The sequence below is a fragment of the Nipponia nippon genome, unplaced genomic scaffold (genome assembly GCF_047370975.1).
Source record: "Nipponia nippon isolate SJK-2023a ecotype South Korea unplaced genomic scaffold, ASM4737097v1 scaffold_4, whole genome shotgun sequence".
NCBI classification, from domain to species: domain Eukaryota; kingdom Metazoa; phylum Chordata; class Aves; order Pelecaniformes; family Threskiornithidae; genus Nipponia; species Nipponia nippon.
The window spans coordinates 121385746-121406599 of NW_028262358.1; the positions used below are offsets into that span (position 1 = coordinate 121385746).

Genomic DNA, 20854 nt, shown 5'->3' on the forward strand with positions numbered 1-20854 from the left:
CAAATGGCCAAGGTCAATTTATGGCTCCTGGGCGAGAAGCACATGTCCACTACTTGCTTTGCAATTAAAGATAATCATCATGAAAACATTTTAGGATTCGATGTTTTAAAACAGAGGAACCTGGTGCCTGCTGAATGGCAGCGTGTGGTCTTTTGGCCCAAACATCGATCCCAACCCTGGCAGAAATCAGGATGTTCTGGTGCGGGTGCTTGGCACAGCCCCGGCACTCCCTGATTCAAAAACCTGTAACGTACTGCAATATCCGATTTCTGCTGTGGCACAAAATGGGATTTCTGAAGTCATAGCTGATTTGGAGAAACGACAAATTACTTCCAGAAGCCTCTTCCCGTACAACCCACCTGTCTGGCCAGTTCGGAAACCAGACGGGAGGTGGCGTCGGTTATCGGCGTCTGAATGCTGATAGAGCCCTGCTGACAGCTGCTCTACCAAGCTCTGCCGCCCTAAGAACTGCTTTGCAAGCAGCTGCACACCCACGGATGGCAGTGCTGGATGTAAAAGCTATGTTCTTTATGGTTCCCTTAAAGAAGGAGGAAAAAGAGAAGTTTGTTTTCACTTGGGAAGGAATACAATGTACCTTTAACAGATTCCCACAGGGGTATAAATGTTCACCCACGATTGCTCGTGCTGCACTGGCTGAACTTTTACAGACGGTCTCACTCCCCCAAGAAGGGAAACTGTCCCAGTCTATAGATGATATCCTGACTGGGGGGGCTTCCCCTGAGAAGGTGGGGGAAGCGGCAGCACAGTAGGGCAAGCACTAAGTAAGCAGAAATTGAGATTCCACCCGGAAAATGTCAGGGACCAAGTAAAGAAGTAAAATTTTGAGGTACTTGGTGGATAGCAGGCAGTGCAGTGATTCCTCCAGACACCTTACGAAAAATGGAAGATCTGCAAATGCCCCGATCAAGGAAGGAGTTACAACTTCACGGGAACTTTAGGATATTGGAGGAAGCATGTCCCTGGATTTTCCCACCCATTATACTCACTCTTATGGAAAGGCAAACCCTTGGAGTGGAAATTAGAACATAAAGAGGTGATCAAAACTCTAACTAACTGAAGAATTAAAGCTGTATCTGTCACTGGGACCAGTACACCCCCATGACCCTATTGTAGCCGAATGGGGTTTTGCCGAACACGCTGCTTACTGTAACCTGTTCCAAACTGGCCCCGATGGGTCAAAAAGACCTTTATAGTTTAGCTCAACCACATTTAAAGAAACAGAACAATGATACTCTGAATGGGAAAAGGGACTTTTATCTTTAGTCCTAGCAGTTAAGTTGACAAAATACATCAAGGACAACCTGTGCAAACTAGAGGACCATTTAATTTACTAGAAGCAATCCTAAACAGGACTGCTCCCTCAGAAGGAGTTGCACAAACCCCCACTATCAGAAAATGGTACGCCTACCTAACAGAAAATATGCAATTAACTGAAGGACACACTAAGGTTTCCAAATTGCAGACGCCCATAAACACAGACCCTTTTAGCATTACAACAACCTTGTAAACCTTCAGCCGTTCTGGATGCACTGCCCCTCACTGAGGGTACACCAGCAGAAGACATTGGGTTTACGGATGCTTCAGCAAAAAGGGTAAATGGTAAAAGGCAATATAAGGCCACTGCATTAGATATTACCACCAGCAAACAAGCAATAGAAGAAGGTGAAGGCAGCGCACAAGCAGGAGAAATAGGAGCAGTTGTTCTGGCAGCACAGAATGAAGCAAAAATCATATATGTAGACTCTTAAGCTGTGTGGGCTAGTGCCACACAGTGGCTCTGTCAAGGGAAGCCTTGAATTGAGAAGTAAATAGATCCCCAGTTTGGAGAAACAAAGATTGACAATTATGACTAGATATAGACAGGAAAACACCTTTCAAGATGGGATGGGTAAAAGCTCATGCTAAGGATAATCCAGCCACAAAGTGGAATCAAAAGGTAGATGAGCTAACTAAAATTAGGAAAATCACCTTAAATCCTGAGTGGTATCGTTTGGGAGAATGGTTACATCCAAACCTAGGCCACACAGGTAAAGAACTTTGCTTCATAGCATAAAGGCTGGCCTATAAACAGAAAAACCTGTAAAACTGTTCTTACAGAATGTCCCCAGTGTAGATGGAGATTATAAGCAGATCATCCTGCTAAAGCACCACCTTTACATATTAATGAAGGGAAAACTTTATGGTCTACATGGCAAATTGATTCTATCGGATCATTCAAATCCTCCACGGGATATCGATACGACCTCACAGGAGTGGAAGTAGTCTCTGGCTTGCTTATGGCAACTAAATGTCGGAAAGCTGATGGGCGAAATACAGTGCGAGGACTATCATTTTGGTTCTCAAATCCGCCTACTCCTGATGTTATCCAAAGTGGTAATGGCTCACATTTTTCATGTAAGGAAATGCAAGATTGGGCAAAACAAGAGGGAATTAAATGGGTATTCCGCACCCTATGCTACCCCAGTCAAATGGGATGGTAGAAAGAGCTAATGGCTTATTGAAAAAGAATCTCAAACCACATGAGGCTCAATGGGATACAAGACTTCCCAAAGTACTCCATCATTTAAATAATCGATACAGGCCTACTGGAAGCCCCGTAAACTGGGCATTCTTTGTAAAAACTGAGCTTAGCGCTTCGCCTTCTAGGAAAGGAGAATATCTGACAACGTTACAGCCAGGGCAGCCCGTGATGGTCGATCTACCACCCATCAGTACTGTGCCTATGACTTTAACTAAACCGCATGGCCCACTTGCCTGGGAAGCTACCGACAGCAGTGGTGCAAGGCACAGAATTAGTGCACGATGGATTTTTCCTTCTTTTTAACTAGGAAACCTGTTTGGGCTCTCCCCACTGAAACAAGTCTCTATTTTCCCTTAGAGCACCCCGCAGGATGGCATTGTAACAATAACACCATCAAAGACCGAGGTATTTGTCTTGACACTGAACAAAATGTTTGTCATTTTGAAATACATCCCAATGAAACCTCTGAAACTGTACTTGTATATATTGGAAAAGGATGTGTTTGTATGAGAGCCCTTTGTGATTTTATATTCATAGATACCATTACTGTAGATACAAGTAATCACTGAAATATTTGTGTTTATAACTTTACTAAAATTACGGGATGTGACTTTAATTATTCAGCCTCTGTTATGTCTTATCAATTGTTACAGTCTAATTATACTTTGAGTCGAGATTTATTGCCTACCCCCATCACAATGAATCTTACACTGGGGAAGAAACTACTGCAACACGATGACCTGTGTCAACTGCTAGAACTCATCCAAAGCAATAGACAAAAACTCCTAATCACCGGTCATCATGATACAGAAGGGAGACACCGTGTCTTGCAAAGAGTGAAGAAGGATGGGGAACACCATTGGTGGGGAACTCTTCTTGGATGGTCACCGACAGCAACGGGAGTTTTAATCTCATGCTTCACTCAGTTGTGATTTTACTAACTAACATTAATGTGTCTATTGCTTATAATTATATTGAATATAAGGGTTTGGTACGCAAAACAAATAACCCAACTTCAACAAGCCAAAACATACAAATTAATGCATAACAAATAGCAGCGCTTCACTGTCTACTTACCATGGATCTGTAACTGCACAAACTATCAATATACTGTTTATGGCACAGAGGCAAGAGGTGACCGTACCACCACTGTGAAGGTAAGGTGAATTGACTACAGTCACTGGGTGGAGTGTGGTGGTGTGCTCCCCCACCCCAACCCGACCTTTCCCCGTAACCCTGCTCAGGCGATAATCAGCAGCGGGGATCCTGACGGCTGCATCCAGTTTGTGCTGGACTTTGGGGACGGATAAGGGCTGTCTGGAGCAGGGACCCAAATGTCTTGCGGGTATGCAAATATGACTGGGTCAATCATCTTACCCCCATAAATAGTGAGCAGCCCAAGAGCCCCTTGAGCTCTCCTGCACGGCAGCCGGCTGCACGCCAGGATCTCCCCTTCAGCAGGGACGCCTCTCAGGGTTACTCCTCGAGGCTGAGAGATTCCTTGCTGCAACAGATCCTCGGTAAGTGACTAATACCATGCTAAACTTTCAAATTGTAGCTAAGTGATAGAACGGCTTGATTGCACGTATATAATCCTTAAGACATAAAGAGTTGACCAAGTCTGAGGCTAAGTCTGGATCCAGCCGCACCTAGACTCCTCTCTGAGAAGGAGTTTAGAAAGTGAGGGGGTCCTTTCTGAACCTCATGACTCAACGGGACGGTCTCCCTGACGGTTTTTGTCTGACCCTGTTCCCTATGCAGTAAACAGTCCTTTGCCATCGAATCTTGTTAAACCACTGTCACATTTACCATTGAACCTTGTTAACTCACTGTTTTATATCAATAAAATTTATTTTTGCTTCTCTCTCACTCCATCCGCAACAGCCTATAATACCTTTTATGTATGTTAGGTGCTATTTCTTTGTTACTCCTAAAACCAGTTTTATCCAGCTCCAGGTCTGTATTTCCTGAGCTGGTTGTTGGTGAGTTTTCTGTAGCTGAGGGGTCTCCTGTGCCAAGCCTCATCTCTTATCATCCTCATCGCTCTCCCGTGTCCCATCGCTTATCACCCCATACCTGTACTTCTCTGCACTGCATCCCAGATCTCCATTTCTCAAGGCCTCTGCTGCCATTCTCGGCCTGTATTTCTCTATAGTGCATCATTATATTAGTCATAACTACCTCATTTGACATAGAATAACTGCTTGTTACTGCTGTCTGTATAAAACTGTGGTTGTACCATACAAAGATAACAAAAATAGAATATTTATTCCTAGACACCTGGTCAATTAGAGGAAATGCTAAATTACACAGCTAAGTAAAACGTTCAAAGAGCACCTGATGAGCCTCAGTCCTGAGGCCTTGTAAATGCAGTGCAAAGCTGTCACCAGCAATGGAGGTACTGCGTTACAGGGCTAGATATTACAGAAGCAAGCCATAGTTATTTTTTTTTCCGGACATTGGGTGATTTATGATAGGCTGGCTGGCTGTGGATGTTGTTACTTTGGGGTTATCATGCACACATGAACAGGACAACATGAAACAGGAACATAAAACCAGACTCTTAGGAGGTGGTCTTAGCTCAACTTAGGTGATGGTGGATACCCTTGGGCAGAGTTGCAGAATGGTCAGATTTTGGTTTCTGATGAGATTAGAGGACTTTCTAGGAGAAGGTTCGCTGTTGATCAGTGTGCATGGAGCTGTGAACTTGTGTGATTTGACTTGGGAGAATCTGAAACTCCTCAATTTCACAAACCATGGCTTCAAGCAGGTAAGTTCCAAGCTACAGATTCCTTAAGATTTAGCAGGAATATCAATCCATATCCCATATCAACTCTTCCTCATGCTTCCCTCTTTCTGCATGTGCTCTCCTATAACACTTCAATGTTCCTTCTCTTTTGACTCTTCTGCTACAGGTTATCAAGTCCAAATCAAAAGGGCTGTATGGGTTAACACCATCAAACTGGCCTGTCTGGGACAAAGGAAAAATCAGGCAAAGGGTGAACAGGGCTGCCACCTCAAAATGATGCTTGGGGCTGCTTAGCTGGGTTGGTTTTCTCTTTGGCAGAACGTGCCTCAGTTTACCTCAGGCTCTTAATTCCCTCATGGTATGAAGCTTGGCACTGAGAATGAGAATTTACTAATTTCACTACCACTGAGAAGAAAAAGGATAATTATAAGTATGTGTCAAGCAGATCCTTCACTGGTATGAATGCAAAGAGATTAAATGTCTTAATGAATAAATTAAAGGTTCTTGCTAGAGCCTATACTCTTGAACAGGCCTTTTGACACTTTATTAGCTATGCTTAGAGAGTCCCTCCTCCTCCAAAGCTGTGGCTGGCTCTGGCTTTTATTTCCATGCTCCCCAAAAGGAAGAAAGAATAAAGCTTTTAGGAAGAGTATACCAGTTTAGAACAATTTGGATCAATAAAATTGTAGTTCTAAGATTCAGAAGAAGGACTCTCATCATTCCCTGTGCAGAACCAGCCACAAAGTGGATGCATTTTATTGTCTCCTAACTTCAAGTTTATCATTGCACTGTGGAAGGACAAGCTACAAGATTGAAAGCAGGTAAGCAATCAGGTGGTCTATCGGTGCAATATTTGTTTTCAATCTGAAAGTATTTCCAGGCAAAGAGAACTGCCCTTAAGTAAAAGTAGCTGTGTATTCAAACACCTATCAACGCTGCCTGTAGATACCGTTACATGCATACTGATGTGCTGTGACACAGGCAATTTTCCCCTTGAACATGGTGAGAAAATGGAGTATAAGCTTCAAGAAAGGTAAATATGCATGTGATCATAGAAAGTGCTAATTTTTTTTTTATTATTTTTATGTTTGGTGAAGCAAGACAAGGAAAAAGGGGAGGGCTTGAGGCTGATGGTGGGTAACATGGATACTGGAGGATATTTTCTTACCTAAGGCACAGGTGTCTTAGTGGGGCAGCCTGAGTTTCACTATATTGCTCTGTTCATGTATCTCTACCCTGACCTGGGGAGCAGACTGCCCATGTAATTAATTGTGTTGCTTAATGCTGTGGTTTATTCAACCCTTAATCTGTCTGCTGAGGGCAACAACAAGAGGCAGTTAGTGCTGACAGTTGGGTTGTTTCTCTGTTAAACAAAGCCTTGTCACATGGAAACTGGACTAAATGTTTGAAACCTAAACATAACCTGGAAGGAAGATTCAAGTTATGAGATGCAAAAGCTGTTTGTCAGAAAAAGGTACATGCTGTGCAATCTGTAGAATTAAACAAAATAAGAAAATGCCCAGATCGGTGCATTGTATTAAGAATAAGTGAACAGAAGCCCTTTTCTATGGGTAACAGATCAGTCATAGCAGTGATCTCAGAAAGACTCATTGACTAACTTGCAGTAGAAGATCAACTCTAAGGTTAATATATAGTGCTGACAAAATAAGTCATCAATGCTAAGACCCTTCAACATTTGTAGTATGTGGCTGCTTTTTATTTCCTTTAAAAACATAGGAAAATCAAATTGAGTAACACCTGATTGTTTTCTCACTTGTGATCTGTCTGTTGGATCAGTACCTTTGTAGGAGCCACATAGTTTCTAATAAGTGAACACAGGAGCTGAGGACAGATGACCACCCAGCCCCCTGCTGCTGTTTATAAGATGTTCGTTAGTAGTAAGGTGGATACTTGATGGCTGCAATAATTTGTAACATATGTTAAGATTTATAATGAACTGCAGCAAAGGAGAATGCTCTTAAGATTAATTGGTACACATTTAAGAGGTAAAAGAGAGGATGAAGGATGTGATATTTCTGAGAAACCTTAGGATTTGAATTCTTTCCTTTGACTTTTTAAGTGAAGATAGATATATTTTTATTGCTTCTTGTTTTTTGTTTTGTTTTGGTTTTTTTGGGCGTTTTTTTGTTTGTTTGTTTGTTTGTTTTTCTGACAGACTGTAACTATGTTGTTTTGGATGGGCTTTGGATTTACAGCAAAGGTGGAAAGAAAAAAATTACCAAGGCAAGGCAGCTGTTTCATAAATAAGATTTGTGGCTGTCATTCTTGGCAGTAACTCCTCTGCTGAAGAAGTTACCCTGGGGGATGAATTGTCTCAAATCACAGCCTAAAAAGTTAAAGGCTGAATTAGCATAGTACAAATTGCTTGTTAGTAACCAGTAAGAGAGGTCAGTCATATCTAGGCTTAAAGAATTTGGTGGTAAGAATTTATTTCTACAGTTTTTCCAGCAAAAGTTAACACGATTTTTGGGGGCAGGTATGAGAAAGCCGTCTTTCTGAACCTATCTGTAAGTAACCTGCCTGATGCTGCACAAGAAACCTGGTGTAGAATGACAAATGAAGCCCCAGACTTTCTGACTCCAACTTGGTCTGCCAAACACCATCCCATCTTGCTGTTCTCTGCACATCCATCTATTAAAAAAAAAAAAATTGTTCCCAAAACGCTTTCCACGGGAAAATGCTGAAAGAGGGCACTTGTGGGAGCTATTGTATTTTATGAAATCAGCAGTTATTCCACTCAGTTCTTCCACATTATTGCTTTTCTGAGTTATTTTCTATACCTTGTGTGTGCTCCCAGCAAGAAAGATGCTGGTGCTCAGCTGCTCCATGAAGCTGCAGATGCTGGAGAAAATGCTAAGGTGGAGTTTCCCCGAGTCCCTCAAGGTAACCCATTGTTTTCTGTGGTATTTCCGTCAGTAAATCAGGACATTTGTCGGGGAATCAAAGCTGCGGGGAGAGGGTTGTGCTTCTTCTGGACTGACTGATACTTGCTGTTTAGATGACTAAATCTGAGATATCTGTTTGGCCCTGCTTACTAACCCAAATCCACATGCTTAAGAAAAGAAAGAAGCAAACCCATCCACCTCCTCTCCAAAGTCATTAGGGTTGGCATAATTAGACAATAGTTTATGGTAATATGACTTACTGATGAGTGCGTAGGTATAAACCTATGTGACGTGTGTGTGTGTGCATGAAAATCTAAATGTGTGCTTTCAGCTCTGTGTCGCTGGTTCGGTCTCTGGTTTGTAACACAGGTGCCACGTTAGCATGTCTCAAACTGTCTTTCTTCTTTTGGCTCTTCATCCTGCAGGTTTATGGAGCTGTGATGAACATCAACCGAGGGAACCCCTTCAGGAAGGAAGTGGTAGTAGATTCATGGCCAGACTTCAAAGCTATTATCACCCGGCGACAGAGGGAGGTTGATTGATGTGGATTTTATCTTTGTTTCTGAGAGGTGGATCCAATGTGACTGGGGCCTTCCTCACAGCTTTCTGAGAGCTTTGCAGATGGGGCTAGCTTTATCTGGGAAGTGTGTAACGGGCAGGTGGGAAACGTAAAGTGCAATAGGACATCCCAGTGGGTGCCGGCACAAAGCCCACCATAGGGAGTGCTGCTCTTTCCTGAAACATTCTGCCTAGTGATTATAGCATAACCAGACTTATTTATGAAGTACACGTGCTAATTGATTGTAATTATCCTGATTGCACCGACTGAAGATTAACTTGCATAGCTTATGCAGAGACACATTTTACCTGCACTCATGCTACTTAACCAAACTTTCCAAGGATTCTTTGGTTTTTCTAGCCCTTGTACAGACAGACAGAAAAAAAGAGCCTTAGTGAGCTTGTGATGGGGCAGATGTAGCTACAAAGTGAAAGAAGGGTCCTTCTGCGGTCTTTTGGTCTATAACAGGCAGTGCTAAAAAGAACCTGGGAGGGGGCATTGCCTTAACCCCCTTCATCCACTGTGATAAAGCAATCTTTGAGTTGCATGAGTTTGTGGGTGATTCCCCAACTCCAGGCTAGGAGATAAGCCTTTGGTGGTGTAGGCTTATATAGGGTAAAATTAAATCCTTGGCATGGTCTCTGGGACAACCAGCTCTCCTAGGCCAGCAATGCAGGAGTCAGCATAGGACATGGACAATGCCCAGCTGGCAGTTTGGATGTTTCCAACCTGTTTTGGAGACTGAGAGAGTTTAATAGTATTGACAAGGCCAGGCTGTGCTATTTCAGCTCAGGGCCAGAGAACAAACATTGGTACTATTGGTGCTATTTTGTTTACCAGAAGAGATGTGGTATAAACTCGTTGACCTTGGCAACCAAATAACAGAGCATGTTTTTTGGGACAACCGGTAGTAGAGGTGAGCTTTGAACAATGAATTAGGCAAGAGTTTCAAGAAACTGCCACCAGGTTTGGGTTACTGTGCCTTGGGTGCAGGAGAACTTTCTTCCGTTGCTGATTTCTGCTAATACGACACTGTGGAGAGCAACAGATATTTCTACTGTCTTGCTTGAGAGTTGCTACTGAAAATGTCCTAAAAGAAGTCAACCTGAAGCTCAAAACATTTTTTAGATCTCTGGGGTTGGCTTTCAGGGAGTTTTGATTCCAATGTGAAAGGTGTGTGTGGGGGAAGGGGGAGAATTTCTAATTCTTCCACATTTTTTCTCCCGAGAATGAGACAGATGACCTTGACCATTATACCAATGCTCATGCAGTTTTCTACAGGGAGCTACAGGCTTACCAGGAGCTATTGGAAAACACAAATGCCATCAACTGGGGACAAATTTTTCAGATACAAGGTACAGTCCAGCCTTACTTGGTTTAGAGGAAACAGAATAGATAAAGTCTTCATGGAGTGTAGATCCTGCCATTGTGCTCTGTAGAAAGGTTTTTTATACTTGAGTAAAACACAAGATCTTGGATATGGCTTTTCTAGCTTTTGAATTTCATCCGTATCATATTCATTGTTACGATTTCAAATTCTGCTTTCAATTAGATGAAGCTATTTCCCTGCCAGGAAGGCATGCTTATTTATGTTTAATTTTGTTACTGACCATAGGATTCTGTAGACAACATACAGACTGAGCTGAGCAGTAGTTAATGCAATAATTAGAGGTTTAGTGAGAGCCAGTGTTTGAAAGCTCAACCCAGTCGAGGCCTAAATGGGAAATAATATGCACAATTTTAATCGTAAAGGTTACCAATTAGTAGAAGAACTTGCTTATGGAATAGGTGATTTCTCCATGATTGAAATCCTTGTATTAGGACTGGATAATTTACTGTGGCTGAAACTGAGGGTATGAATTAGATGGGGAGGTCACTTGGAGAGGGTCTGTGTTCTCATTCTTCTGGTGATTGGTGTGGTGGATTGACCCTGGCTGGGCACCAGGTGCCCACCAAAGCCGCTCTATCACTCCCCTCCTCAGCTGGACAGGGGAGGGGAAATATAACGAAAGGCTTGTGGGTCGAGATAAGGGCAGGGAGAGATCATTCAACAGTTACTGTCATGGGCAAAACAGACTTGATGAAATTAATTTAATTTATTACCAATCAAATCAGAGTAGGATAAGGAGAAATAAAACCAAATCTTAAAAACACCTTCTCCCCACACCTCCCTGCTTCCCAGCCTTAACTTTATTCCGGAGTTCTCTACATCCTCCCCGCAGAGGCACAGGGGCACAGGGAATGGGGGTTGCGGTCAGTTCATCACACGCTGTCTCTGCCGCTCCTTCCTCCTCAGGGGGAGGACTCCTCATGCTTTTCCTCTGCTCCAGCATGGGGTCCCTCCCATGGCAGACAGTCCTCCACAAACTTCTCCAATGTGAGTCCTTCCCACAAGCTGCAGTTCTTCATGAACTTCTCCAGCATAGGTCCCTTCCATGGGGTGCAGTCCTTCAGGAACAGACTGTTCCAGCGTGGGTCCCCTGCAGGGCCACAGGTCCTGCCAGCAAACCTGCTCCAGCCTGGGCTTCCCACAGGGTCCCAGCCTCCTTCGGGCATCCCCGTGCTCTGGTGTGGGGTCCTCCATGGGCTGCAGGTGGATCTCTGCTCCACCATTAACCTCCATGGGCTGCAGGGGGACAGCCTGACTCACCATGGTCTTCCCCCAGGGCTGCAGGGGAATCTTTGCTCTGGCGCCTGGAGCACCTCCTCCCCTCCTTCTTCACTGACCTCGGTGTCTGCAGAGTTGTTCCTCTCACATATTCTCACTCCTCTCTTCTGACTGCTGCTGGTGTTTTGCAGTTTTTCTTTTTCATTCTTAAATATGTTATCATAGAGGTGCTGCCACTGTCGATGATGGGCTCAGCCTTGGTCAGCGGTGGGTCTGCCTTGGAGCCAGCTGCCATTGGCTCTGTTGGACACAGGGGAAGCTTCTAGCAACTTCTCATAGAAGCTACCCCTGTAGCCCCCCCAGCTACCAAAACCTTGCCACGCAAACCCAATACAGTTGGAGTAGGTGAAAAGTGTGGTGCTTTCTGACCTTCATGTATGTGAAACTATAGCCAGAGTGTGGAGGGAACCTAGTTAATAATTTTGGAGATTTCAAATACCTGGCTAGTTCCATGAAAAGTGTATTATTGGACTTTATTAAAAAAAAAAATGCTTTCTTTTTGAAGTACCTTAGTATTTATCTTTGTATACACAGGGCTCCAGGATGGAATATGTGAAATATCCAGAACTGTGGCTTTATCTAAGCAGGTAGATGTGAAAACATCTTCTTTCCAGATGGTTATCCATTCAGACCCGGACACGCTGCCAGATGTCAGACTTCAGTATGTCTAAGCACTCCATGTCATTTGTTCATGTCATTACTATAGCAATATATTTCCTGAAAGTGCATTAACAGCAAAAATATCAGGAAGACTGCTAGGCTTTCTCTGTGACTGGGTCAAAAACCTGACTGAAGAATTACTTGGTAAGGAAGGAACTATTACCTTAAAGACTTACCAAGATTTTTCTTTCATCAGTCCATCACTTTTGCATTTTTATGTTCCAGAATAGTCCCCATCCCCTCCTCTCATCAAGTATACATGGGATCCACAGGTCTGCTTTCCTCCTCCTTTGACTATCTTGTGTCAAAGGTCCTTAGATTTGACAGATGGATCTGGGTCTCCCACAAAGTTTGTTTTTCATAAGGGGGCTTTACACAACTGCTTGAAGCCTTCTAAGTTTTCTAACATCCCTCTGCTGGCGAGATATTGATCTGACATCAGAGCAGAAGAGCAGGGAAACCAGAGGCTCCATTTTTCCTGGAATAAATTTCTCAGCAGTGGATTTGAAATCCAGAGAGAATCTATCAGACTTGCAGGATGAGAAACTAGAAATCAAATCCTTTCCACTCCTCTATGCCACCTAATATGTTGCTGAGGCTCCTTGCCTTCCTTAACATATTCTCCATTCTTCCTGTAAGGAATAAGGCACCTCTGGAATGTGTTGTGTGGACTCAGGAGCTTAGATAAACAAAAGCCTAAAATGGAGAGGTGCTGCCCTCTATAATTATTCCCAAACCTCCAGCCTAATGAACTCAGCTCACTTTGATTCCTCTTTCTGATATAGACCTGAAAATCTATTTGGCTGGAGAAGACAGCTTTAAGTCTAGTGCAGTTGCTTGGAGAATATGAGGCACAGCTTTCTGCCTAATACACTTTCTGTACTGTCTCTTAGGATGGACCCTAAATTAACATTGGCTTCCCTGGACATCTCCCATGCCAGCCTACTCAGCAAAACCTGGTCACGGGGAGGCAACTCAAGGTGCCAGAAGTACCTTGCTAACCTCATTTGCTGCTTCCCCAGTGTGTGTGTCTTGGATGGCAATGGGCATCCCCTCTCCTGGAGCCTGGCAGACCAGTTTGCCACCATGATTCATGGTTATACTCTTCCAGAGCATCGGAGGAAGGGTTATGGCAGGCTTGTGGCTACCACTTTATCTAAGAAATTACATAGCTGTGGCTTTCCAGCACAGGGTAATGTCCTGGAGACGAATATACCATCAATAACATTGCTGAAAAGCATGAATGCCCAGTTTCTTCCCTGCTCATTTTTTAGAGTGATTCATACACCTTGTCATTTTTTAGACAAATCCCACTTATAGCCGAACCTCACAAACCTCTACATTTGGATCAACTTTTGTGCACTGCAAGAGCACTTTGGTGGAATTTCATAACTCAGGTGAGATGACAGAGAGTTTCCTGCATAAGCCTAAAATTGAAGATATTAACTACTCATGGTTTTTCTGCTTAGGGAAAACTGCTCATGGCAAATCCAAAAGAATTGGGAATGGTTGTAAGTTTAATAGTTTTGCTGTAATTCAACTGTAATTGTACTGCTTCTCACTGAAGAATTATTTCTTCTCCATAGCCATTTTCTGAGATACCTACAGCAGAATCCTTGGACATTTCTAACCCCGTTTGTCTATCTTGGTGTAAGTCCTCAAGCCTCTCCTTTCCCTAACATGGCCTCAAAGAGATTAGTATATGAAATTCAGAAGCAGAGAAACCTGCAAGAAGCAGTCTGAGTTAAAGAAAAACCTTATAAAGAAGTCTTTTAATGTCTAATACAGAAACAACTCTGTTTCCTTTCTACTGTGTGTCTCCTTTTTCTCAAGATAAATCTGTCTACCTATCTTCTGCTCATGGTAGAGCTAAACATGCAAAGGCTGAATAAAAAGTCTTGCAGATTTTAACATAAGTGTTTTATCACAAGTCAGGAGGGCTTGCTAGAAGTCATTTCCATCAATTCTGTCATTAAATAACTCCAAATGCTTTGCAAATGCTCCTTCTGGGGGGGAAAGCAACTCTCACTGTTTTCACATCAATCCAAAACTCACTTAAAATTTGGCAGACAGAAACTGTGAGATACCTACATTGTCTGTCAGTCAAGAGTGTCCAAGTATAGGTGTATATTGGGAGCAACAATGAGGATGCTGTCGCTGAAGGCCATGGGAGGACACGTGGAAGTCTTGTGTATGCCGAAGCTGATAAGGCCTTTGCACAGGAGCCTACTAGGAGGATAATGACATGACTAAGAGGTTGTTCCTTGAGCAGCACAACTGTTAAAGACAGGTTGCCTATGATATAAAATACATTGGGGGCTCTGTTCAGTTGGCTGAAGGCAAGCAGTGCCCTGTGGTACCCTTCCTAATCTGCAGCTGCCGATCCAGAAGGCAACAAATCTCACATATATCACATTTGTTAACCCTGTGCAGATATCTCTAATGCTGCTTGGCATCTGAAATGACACTAAAGGCAGAGTTCAATTACTGCTGAACAAACACGTCTGTTTAGGTTAAGTCAAATCACTGCCTAGGCTCCATTGACTGTATTCAGATCTCCACTGAATAATGACAATGTAGACTAAGCCGCTGCTTACTTGCCTAGGCATGGGCATCTAGTCCAACTTGAGGCAGCTTAGAATATTTGAGTCACCTTCCTGAATCCTGCCAATTGCATGGGCTTTTAACCAACAGCATGTGTCTTGAGGTACTACCAACACAGTAGCATGGGAAGAGTAGCTCTGAAAATTTTTCTTGCTGGAGGTCACCATCCTTTGCTAATCAAGGCAGTTGATTCCAGAGGACATTCATAACTTTTAGTATTTCTGTTGGTTCCTAGTATTGTATGAATTACTAGTCTGGAACACGTCTCCCAGCACCTTGCAGAAGATAGTTTAAAATGGGAGGGCTCTTGTTTCAGAGGGCACCTGGTCCAGTACACTGATTCTCTTTTACATTTTAAGACTTTCTTATTTATTCAGTATTTCTTAGCATTCCATGTTACAGCATATTTATTTACCAATATATTCCCAGAGAAAAGCAAAATGGTAATGCAGTGGTGGTCTTCTAGTGATAATTTGCCTTGTGAGCAATTTGTCACTGTCGTGGAGACTACTTCCACAACAACACACCAGTGCCTTCTGCTTATCGCAAAACAGAGCAATAAGCATCAAGTTATGCAAGCTCATTAAAGAGCCTGGACTTCAGCCTGAGAAGTGTGCCAAAATCAGATCTCCACTGGAAAATTAAACAATGGGTGGCTTATTAAACCATCTTGGCATTTAACTTTGACCTGGAGAGGTATTGTACTTTCTGTTACACCTATGTGTGTCCAAAACTGTATTGAGAACCACCTGGATTCAAAATCAGATTGGATAAAGCCCTGCGCAGCCTGGTCTGACCTCACAACTGACTCTGCTTTGACTTCCTGCAGTCCCTTCCAACCCGAATTATCCTGCAGTCCTGTGGGCCTGTGAATCTCTTGGCATTCCTGTTTTGCACCACAATTTCACCTTTTGGATTTGAATGGGTGTGACTGGAAGCGGGATGTGACTGTGAAGGGGATGTGTGTCTACAGGTGCTGCTCTCTGGTGAATTTGCTATGTATCTCTAGTGTTTTGTGGATATCTCTGTGCAAACATGTACCCAGCACTACTGGTAAGGTTCCTCACAAGACCTGAATTAAATATTTAATGGGGAATATTAAGATTAAGCCTTAAGCTTGTGTTTATCTACTGAACTGGAAGGGGCTGTGATTGCAGCACATCACAGGAGTCAGCTTCAGAATAAAAGGAGTCCTGTTTCCTTTTGAAAAGGAGATTAGCTGAAGCCTGAGTAAGAACCAGTTTGGGCAGTCCTGTCTGGCAAAGGAAGGAGAGCAGAAAGGAGGAGGACAGAAAAAGGCAGAACAAAGAGTCCAGGTGGTGGAAGGGGACCCTGTAAATCTATGCAGATCCGTTCCTGAATTTGTCTGGGAAACAGAGCAACAGAGGGAAAGGGAGACACAAGCCATGGGGGGGGAAGGGAAAGAAGATTTCAGGAATCTGAAATCCAACAGAGCCTGTTGGAGAAACAAGGTTAGGTCGGTCTCTCTACTTGAGAGAATGAGCCATGAACTTGAGGGAAAGGACCTTAGAGAACCAAGCCTACAGAAAGACTCTGAAGGGACTGGGAAGGAACCATGGGCCTGTTCATTATGTTTTCTGCCTATTTCTTCTGATACTGACAGCAAGGGTGTCCTTAGTCCTATATAAAAGCTAAGTAATTGGCTGCATTACTGTGAAGGTTTAATGCAAAGTACATATGCCCAGGAGGTGTATTATAGAAAGCAAGAGAGGAAAAAATGCATTCTACACAGATTCAAGTAAAAAAGTAGATTGGTTAATACCCAAGAGACTGTTTCTTCCTCCAAGGTTTGCCTGTCCTCTAAGCTGCTGGCTTGACTTAAGTCAACACTGTCACTGAGATCTCCTTTGATTCAGACAATGTGGACTAGAAGCATAGCAGTGGCATATTGCTGGTCAAACAGCTGCCAGGGAGCCTCTGAACAGCAGCTGTCAATCTGCTAAAAATTCCAATAATATGAGCTCTGGCTTCACCTAGTTTCAAAACTTCACACAGTACCCAACTGATTGGCTTGCTGGTTTTCTTCCCTGCATCCTTTGGCATCACTAACAGTGCAATCTAATGGGTTAACTAACAACAACGCAGGTGAGTGGATGCCTGCAGGTCTTTGAGGAGGTGATGCTGACACATTCATGGGCTAATTCCAGGGTAAATTGTCTTGCAGTGTGTATGTGACAGGGTGATATTAATGGAAGGCACATCCCGTTGCTAAATATATGCCTGGAGCAGAGCAGAGGCACATGTCCTTTTAGGGCACAAAGGATTTTGAATTATCAGCAGGTCCTGGACTAAAAATTACAAAATTTTCTAAAAGGAGGGCAAAAAGGTGGATTGAGACATTTAATTTCACTAATATTCAAATATTCCGTTATTATTTTAGCTTTCTGAGTTTCATACTACATTAAATACAAGAATGTCACTTGTATGTGCAGTGCCATTTGAAAGACAGTATGTGTACCTGAGTCACTCATACAGGCCTGGCAGATCTGGTTTCGGAAAACCAAGCTACAATTCTACTTCATCAGTTTTTAAAAACTGAATATATTTTCTGAGCAAAGCAGGGATTCCTGGCAGGAGGGAGCTGTTGGCATACAACAGAGAATTTCTGCAAGAGCATGGAAAAATGAGAATTGCAGGAAACAACAACGCTTTGTTAGTGTGTGAGCAGGCGCACAGATGTATACACTCCTGATTCAAAGGCCAGTCTGGGTTTAAGGCAGTCTAGTATTTTAGGATAACTGAATATATCAAGATTATAATCCTTATCTTTCTCAAGTCCAGGTCAATTCTGCCATTGCCTTTGATAGGACCAGATGTCTACCTCTAGATTCTATCTCATTCAGCCCATTTAGACCATTTTTACAGAACCTGTGGAGATCCTACATTTATCGAGAGGGAGAATAATTTCCAGGTAACTACATCCAGTGGTTGTTTGGTTTGAAGACAAAAAATAACTATTGGATAAGATACCTCAGCAAACAGCATGAGGTGGTCATGCAACATAGGATCCTGCCATATGAAAGGCAGAATTTCAGACTGCCTAAGCAAATAAAGGTCCTGGAGGAAAGAGCAGGGTCAGTTCAGACAAGACTGTCAACTTTCTGGTTGAAAACCCTCAATGTATAGCCAGTGTGGGGAGCTCACTGAAGCACTAATATGAGCTTTGCTGCTTCTGTCTTCTTGCCTTCAGAAAGGTGTTGATGGGAAGAACTTGAAATTCTTGTGGAAGAAGATTTATCTTCTCCATCTAATCCTAGAAGTATTGCCAGTTAATGGAAGAATGTGAGGAGCCATCTGCTATGTGAAGAGAAGATAGCTTTTCCTTCATGAAAGAAAAAGTAACATACTGGGGTCTACAGACTCGGTACTGGAGCAGGCTGCGGTCACAGTTTAAACATTTTGACGTCCTTGCAATGGATTCTCACAGAGGCATACATGATCTTGTACCTCTCCATAACCTCTTCTTTTCTGGTCATGCTTTGTATATTAGTCCCCGAACGATAAGAATTCTTCATAACTGGAGTGATCCCTTTTAATTGCCAAAAATATTTTTGAGAGAAATCAGAAATTATATGGTGATGTGATAAAAGGACATCTACAGCAAAGAGAATGAATTATGTAATATTTGAAGTTTTCCTCCTATTGCACTCTTGGGTGGAGTTTGGTTTAATACATGTCATTCTGCACCTGGGTTGAAGTTTAGACAGAGAGCATCACCACAAATGCTCAGTGACTGCATGGTGGGACAGTAGGAAGAAAAATAAAGTTTACACAAGCAATATCTGGGAGGGCCCCTTCCGATCTGTGATGAGCAGGTTTCCAATGTTGTGTAAAGACTTTGGTTTGGGGGAAATTCTCTCTGCGATGTCTATTCCGGAAACTTTCTATTTTTCATTGTCAATAGAAGAGTCAGGACAAGCAATAAGCATGTAGAAAAGAGGTAACCATCGTCATGCTCGGTGAGAGAAAGGTCCCTTACACACCCCATAGTGATCGTTCAGTAAACAACGTTCTTTGCGCCAGCACTTGGCTGATGAGCCCTGATGTGTCTGGGTGGCACCCTGACTAGGCCTGAACCAAGAGTAACACTCCACTCCCATGCTGCCTACAGGGAGAGAGCAGACGTGGAGGTTTGAAGCAGTATCAACCTAGGGCTATTTTGGCTTTCAATATTAACCTCCTTTTACTGTTGCCAGGAGGCGGGAGCCCTCTGACAGCTGGAATTTGCAGACAGTGTTTATGCAATGTTTATCAGCAAGTCAGAAGGTTCATTACAAAAGAACCAGCTATTTGCCATGGGTGCATGCTTTATTTACTGAGGTTATCCATTTACAGAGTAGTCAGGAAGAATCTTAATGACACTCTGGACTCAGGCCAACTTGGCTTAAGGTTTTTCCTGAGAAGTGATTACTGCATTCAGCTCTGGGGCCACCAACATAAGAAGGACATGGACCTGTTGGAGTGAGTCCAGAAGAGGGCCAGAAAGATGATCAGGGTGATTCACCCCATGTGAATGGGGTTCCTCTCCTATGAGGACAGGCTGAGAGAGTTGGGGTTGTTCAGCCTGGAGAAGAGAAGGCTCTGCGGAGACCTTATAGCAGCCTTCTAGTACCTGAAAGGGGCCTACAAAAAAGCTGGAGAGGGACTTTTTACAAGGGCCCATAGTGATAGGACAAGGGGTAATGGCTTTGAACTGAAAGAGGGTAGATTTAGATTAGATAGAAGGAAGAAATTCTTCACTGCGAGGGTGGTGAGGCACTGGAAGAGGTTACCCAGAGAAGCTGTGGATGCCCCCTCTGTGGAAGTGTTGAAGGCCAGGTTGGATGGGGCTTTGAGCAACCTGGTCTAGTGGAAGGTGTCCCTGCCCATGGCAGGGGGATTGGAACCAGATGATCTTTAAAAGGTCCCATCCAACCCAAACCATTCTATGATTCTGTGATTCTGTGATTCTGTGATTCTATGATTCTATGATTCTATGATTCTATGATTCTATGCTATAACAAGTACACAACTGTTATTTCTTTTCATATGGTAGGCAGTGTCAGATACATCTGTATTTGTGAAATAAATTTTCAGGGCTGTTTGACGTACTTGTAGCATTGTTGGCCTTTCATCATTGTAAGAAGGCCAACAGAAAATAGCAGGGAAATGAGAGAGAAAGAATGATTAGAGAGGAAATTGCCACTATACAGATGCAACCATCACATGGTGGAGGGAGAGTTTCTGTTTCTTCTCAGGGTGAGAAGCAGTCAGTCAGTTGGTGTGTCTGACAGTAGTGTGCCCAAAGTGTCCAAGGCTATTGGGCAGACCAATAGACTAAGTACTCTTGTGATTATAACTGTGGGCCTTTTTTGGTGAACATTGGATTTGAATGAATGTCCTGTTTCTAGTACAACTGGGTTCTGCCTTCTTCTGCAGCGTGTGGGTCTCGCCTGCAGGAGTTACAGCCTCCATGACTCTGTTCATCCTGGTGATCTTGCAAACATCAATCCTCTGTGCCATAACTCATGAACAATCTGGCATTGCCATCTTTCAGATGCCGTCCACCTTCTTCTGAATTAGTAAAGACCTAGAAATGGTGGTTTAGCATTTCCAGGGCTGATGGCAACTCCTGGCAAGAAGCAGTGTTAAGAATAGGGGCCTGTTTTACTCATGAAAAAATGATTTATTTTCATCATTTTGTCTCCACCCCCCCAAGTGAAAAAACAGTGTTTAAACTGAGTGGGTTTTTTTCTGAAATGTTAGAGCTGGAAAAAGGCTAAAAAATCCATTTTGATCTGGTTCTGTCTTTGAAGGTAAGTATGTGGAGAAGCCTCAGATAGGAGGTTAACGAAGGTCATGTGAATCAACAAGTACAAAGATGGTTAGATAAGATTAGATGATTTGTACGTACAGAAACACTCTCTCAGAAAAACAGTGCAATTCATGCACTGCAATCACACTTTCCATTATCACGTTCTTTCTATGGCTTCAGAATCTATTTATAAGATAAATGAAAGACCTCTTATTACATTAGGTTTCTTATGTTACTGAGATAAATGTGTTTTGTTTAAAGGTTAATAGGAGCAAGAAATGCAAACGTGATTTATTTTGAGTACTTTGATGATATGAGAAAGAACAGCTTCAGAAAATGAAATGTGATCAC

General features: G+C 42.9%; 1 protein-coding gene and 1 long non-coding RNA gene across 2 annotated transcripts; one reads left to right on the plus strand and one right to left on the minus strand.

Moving 5' to 3' along the window:
* The first annotated feature begins 8117 nt into the window (after positions 1-8117).
* GLYATL3 (glycine-N-acyltransferase like 3) lies at positions 8118-20826 on the plus strand. The gene is made up of 5 exons (XM_009467424.2): positions 8118-8195; positions 8623-8730; positions 9985-10111; positions 11959-12085; positions 12978-20826. The coding sequence occupies exons 1-5, from the start codon at positions 8118-8120 to the stop codon at positions 13402-13404; spliced, it is 867 nt and encodes a 288-aa protein (XP_009465699.1). The 3' UTR covers positions 13405-20826.
* Positions 10838-13117, minus strand: LOC148053499 (uncharacterized). Its single transcript, XR_015708602.1, has 2 exons — positions 12261-13117; positions 10838-12141 (listed from the first exon to the last, which is right to left on the minus strand). It is a non-coding gene; the product is annotated as an uncharacterized LOC148053499 (long non-coding RNA).
* Positions 20827-20854: the final 28 nt, after the last annotated feature.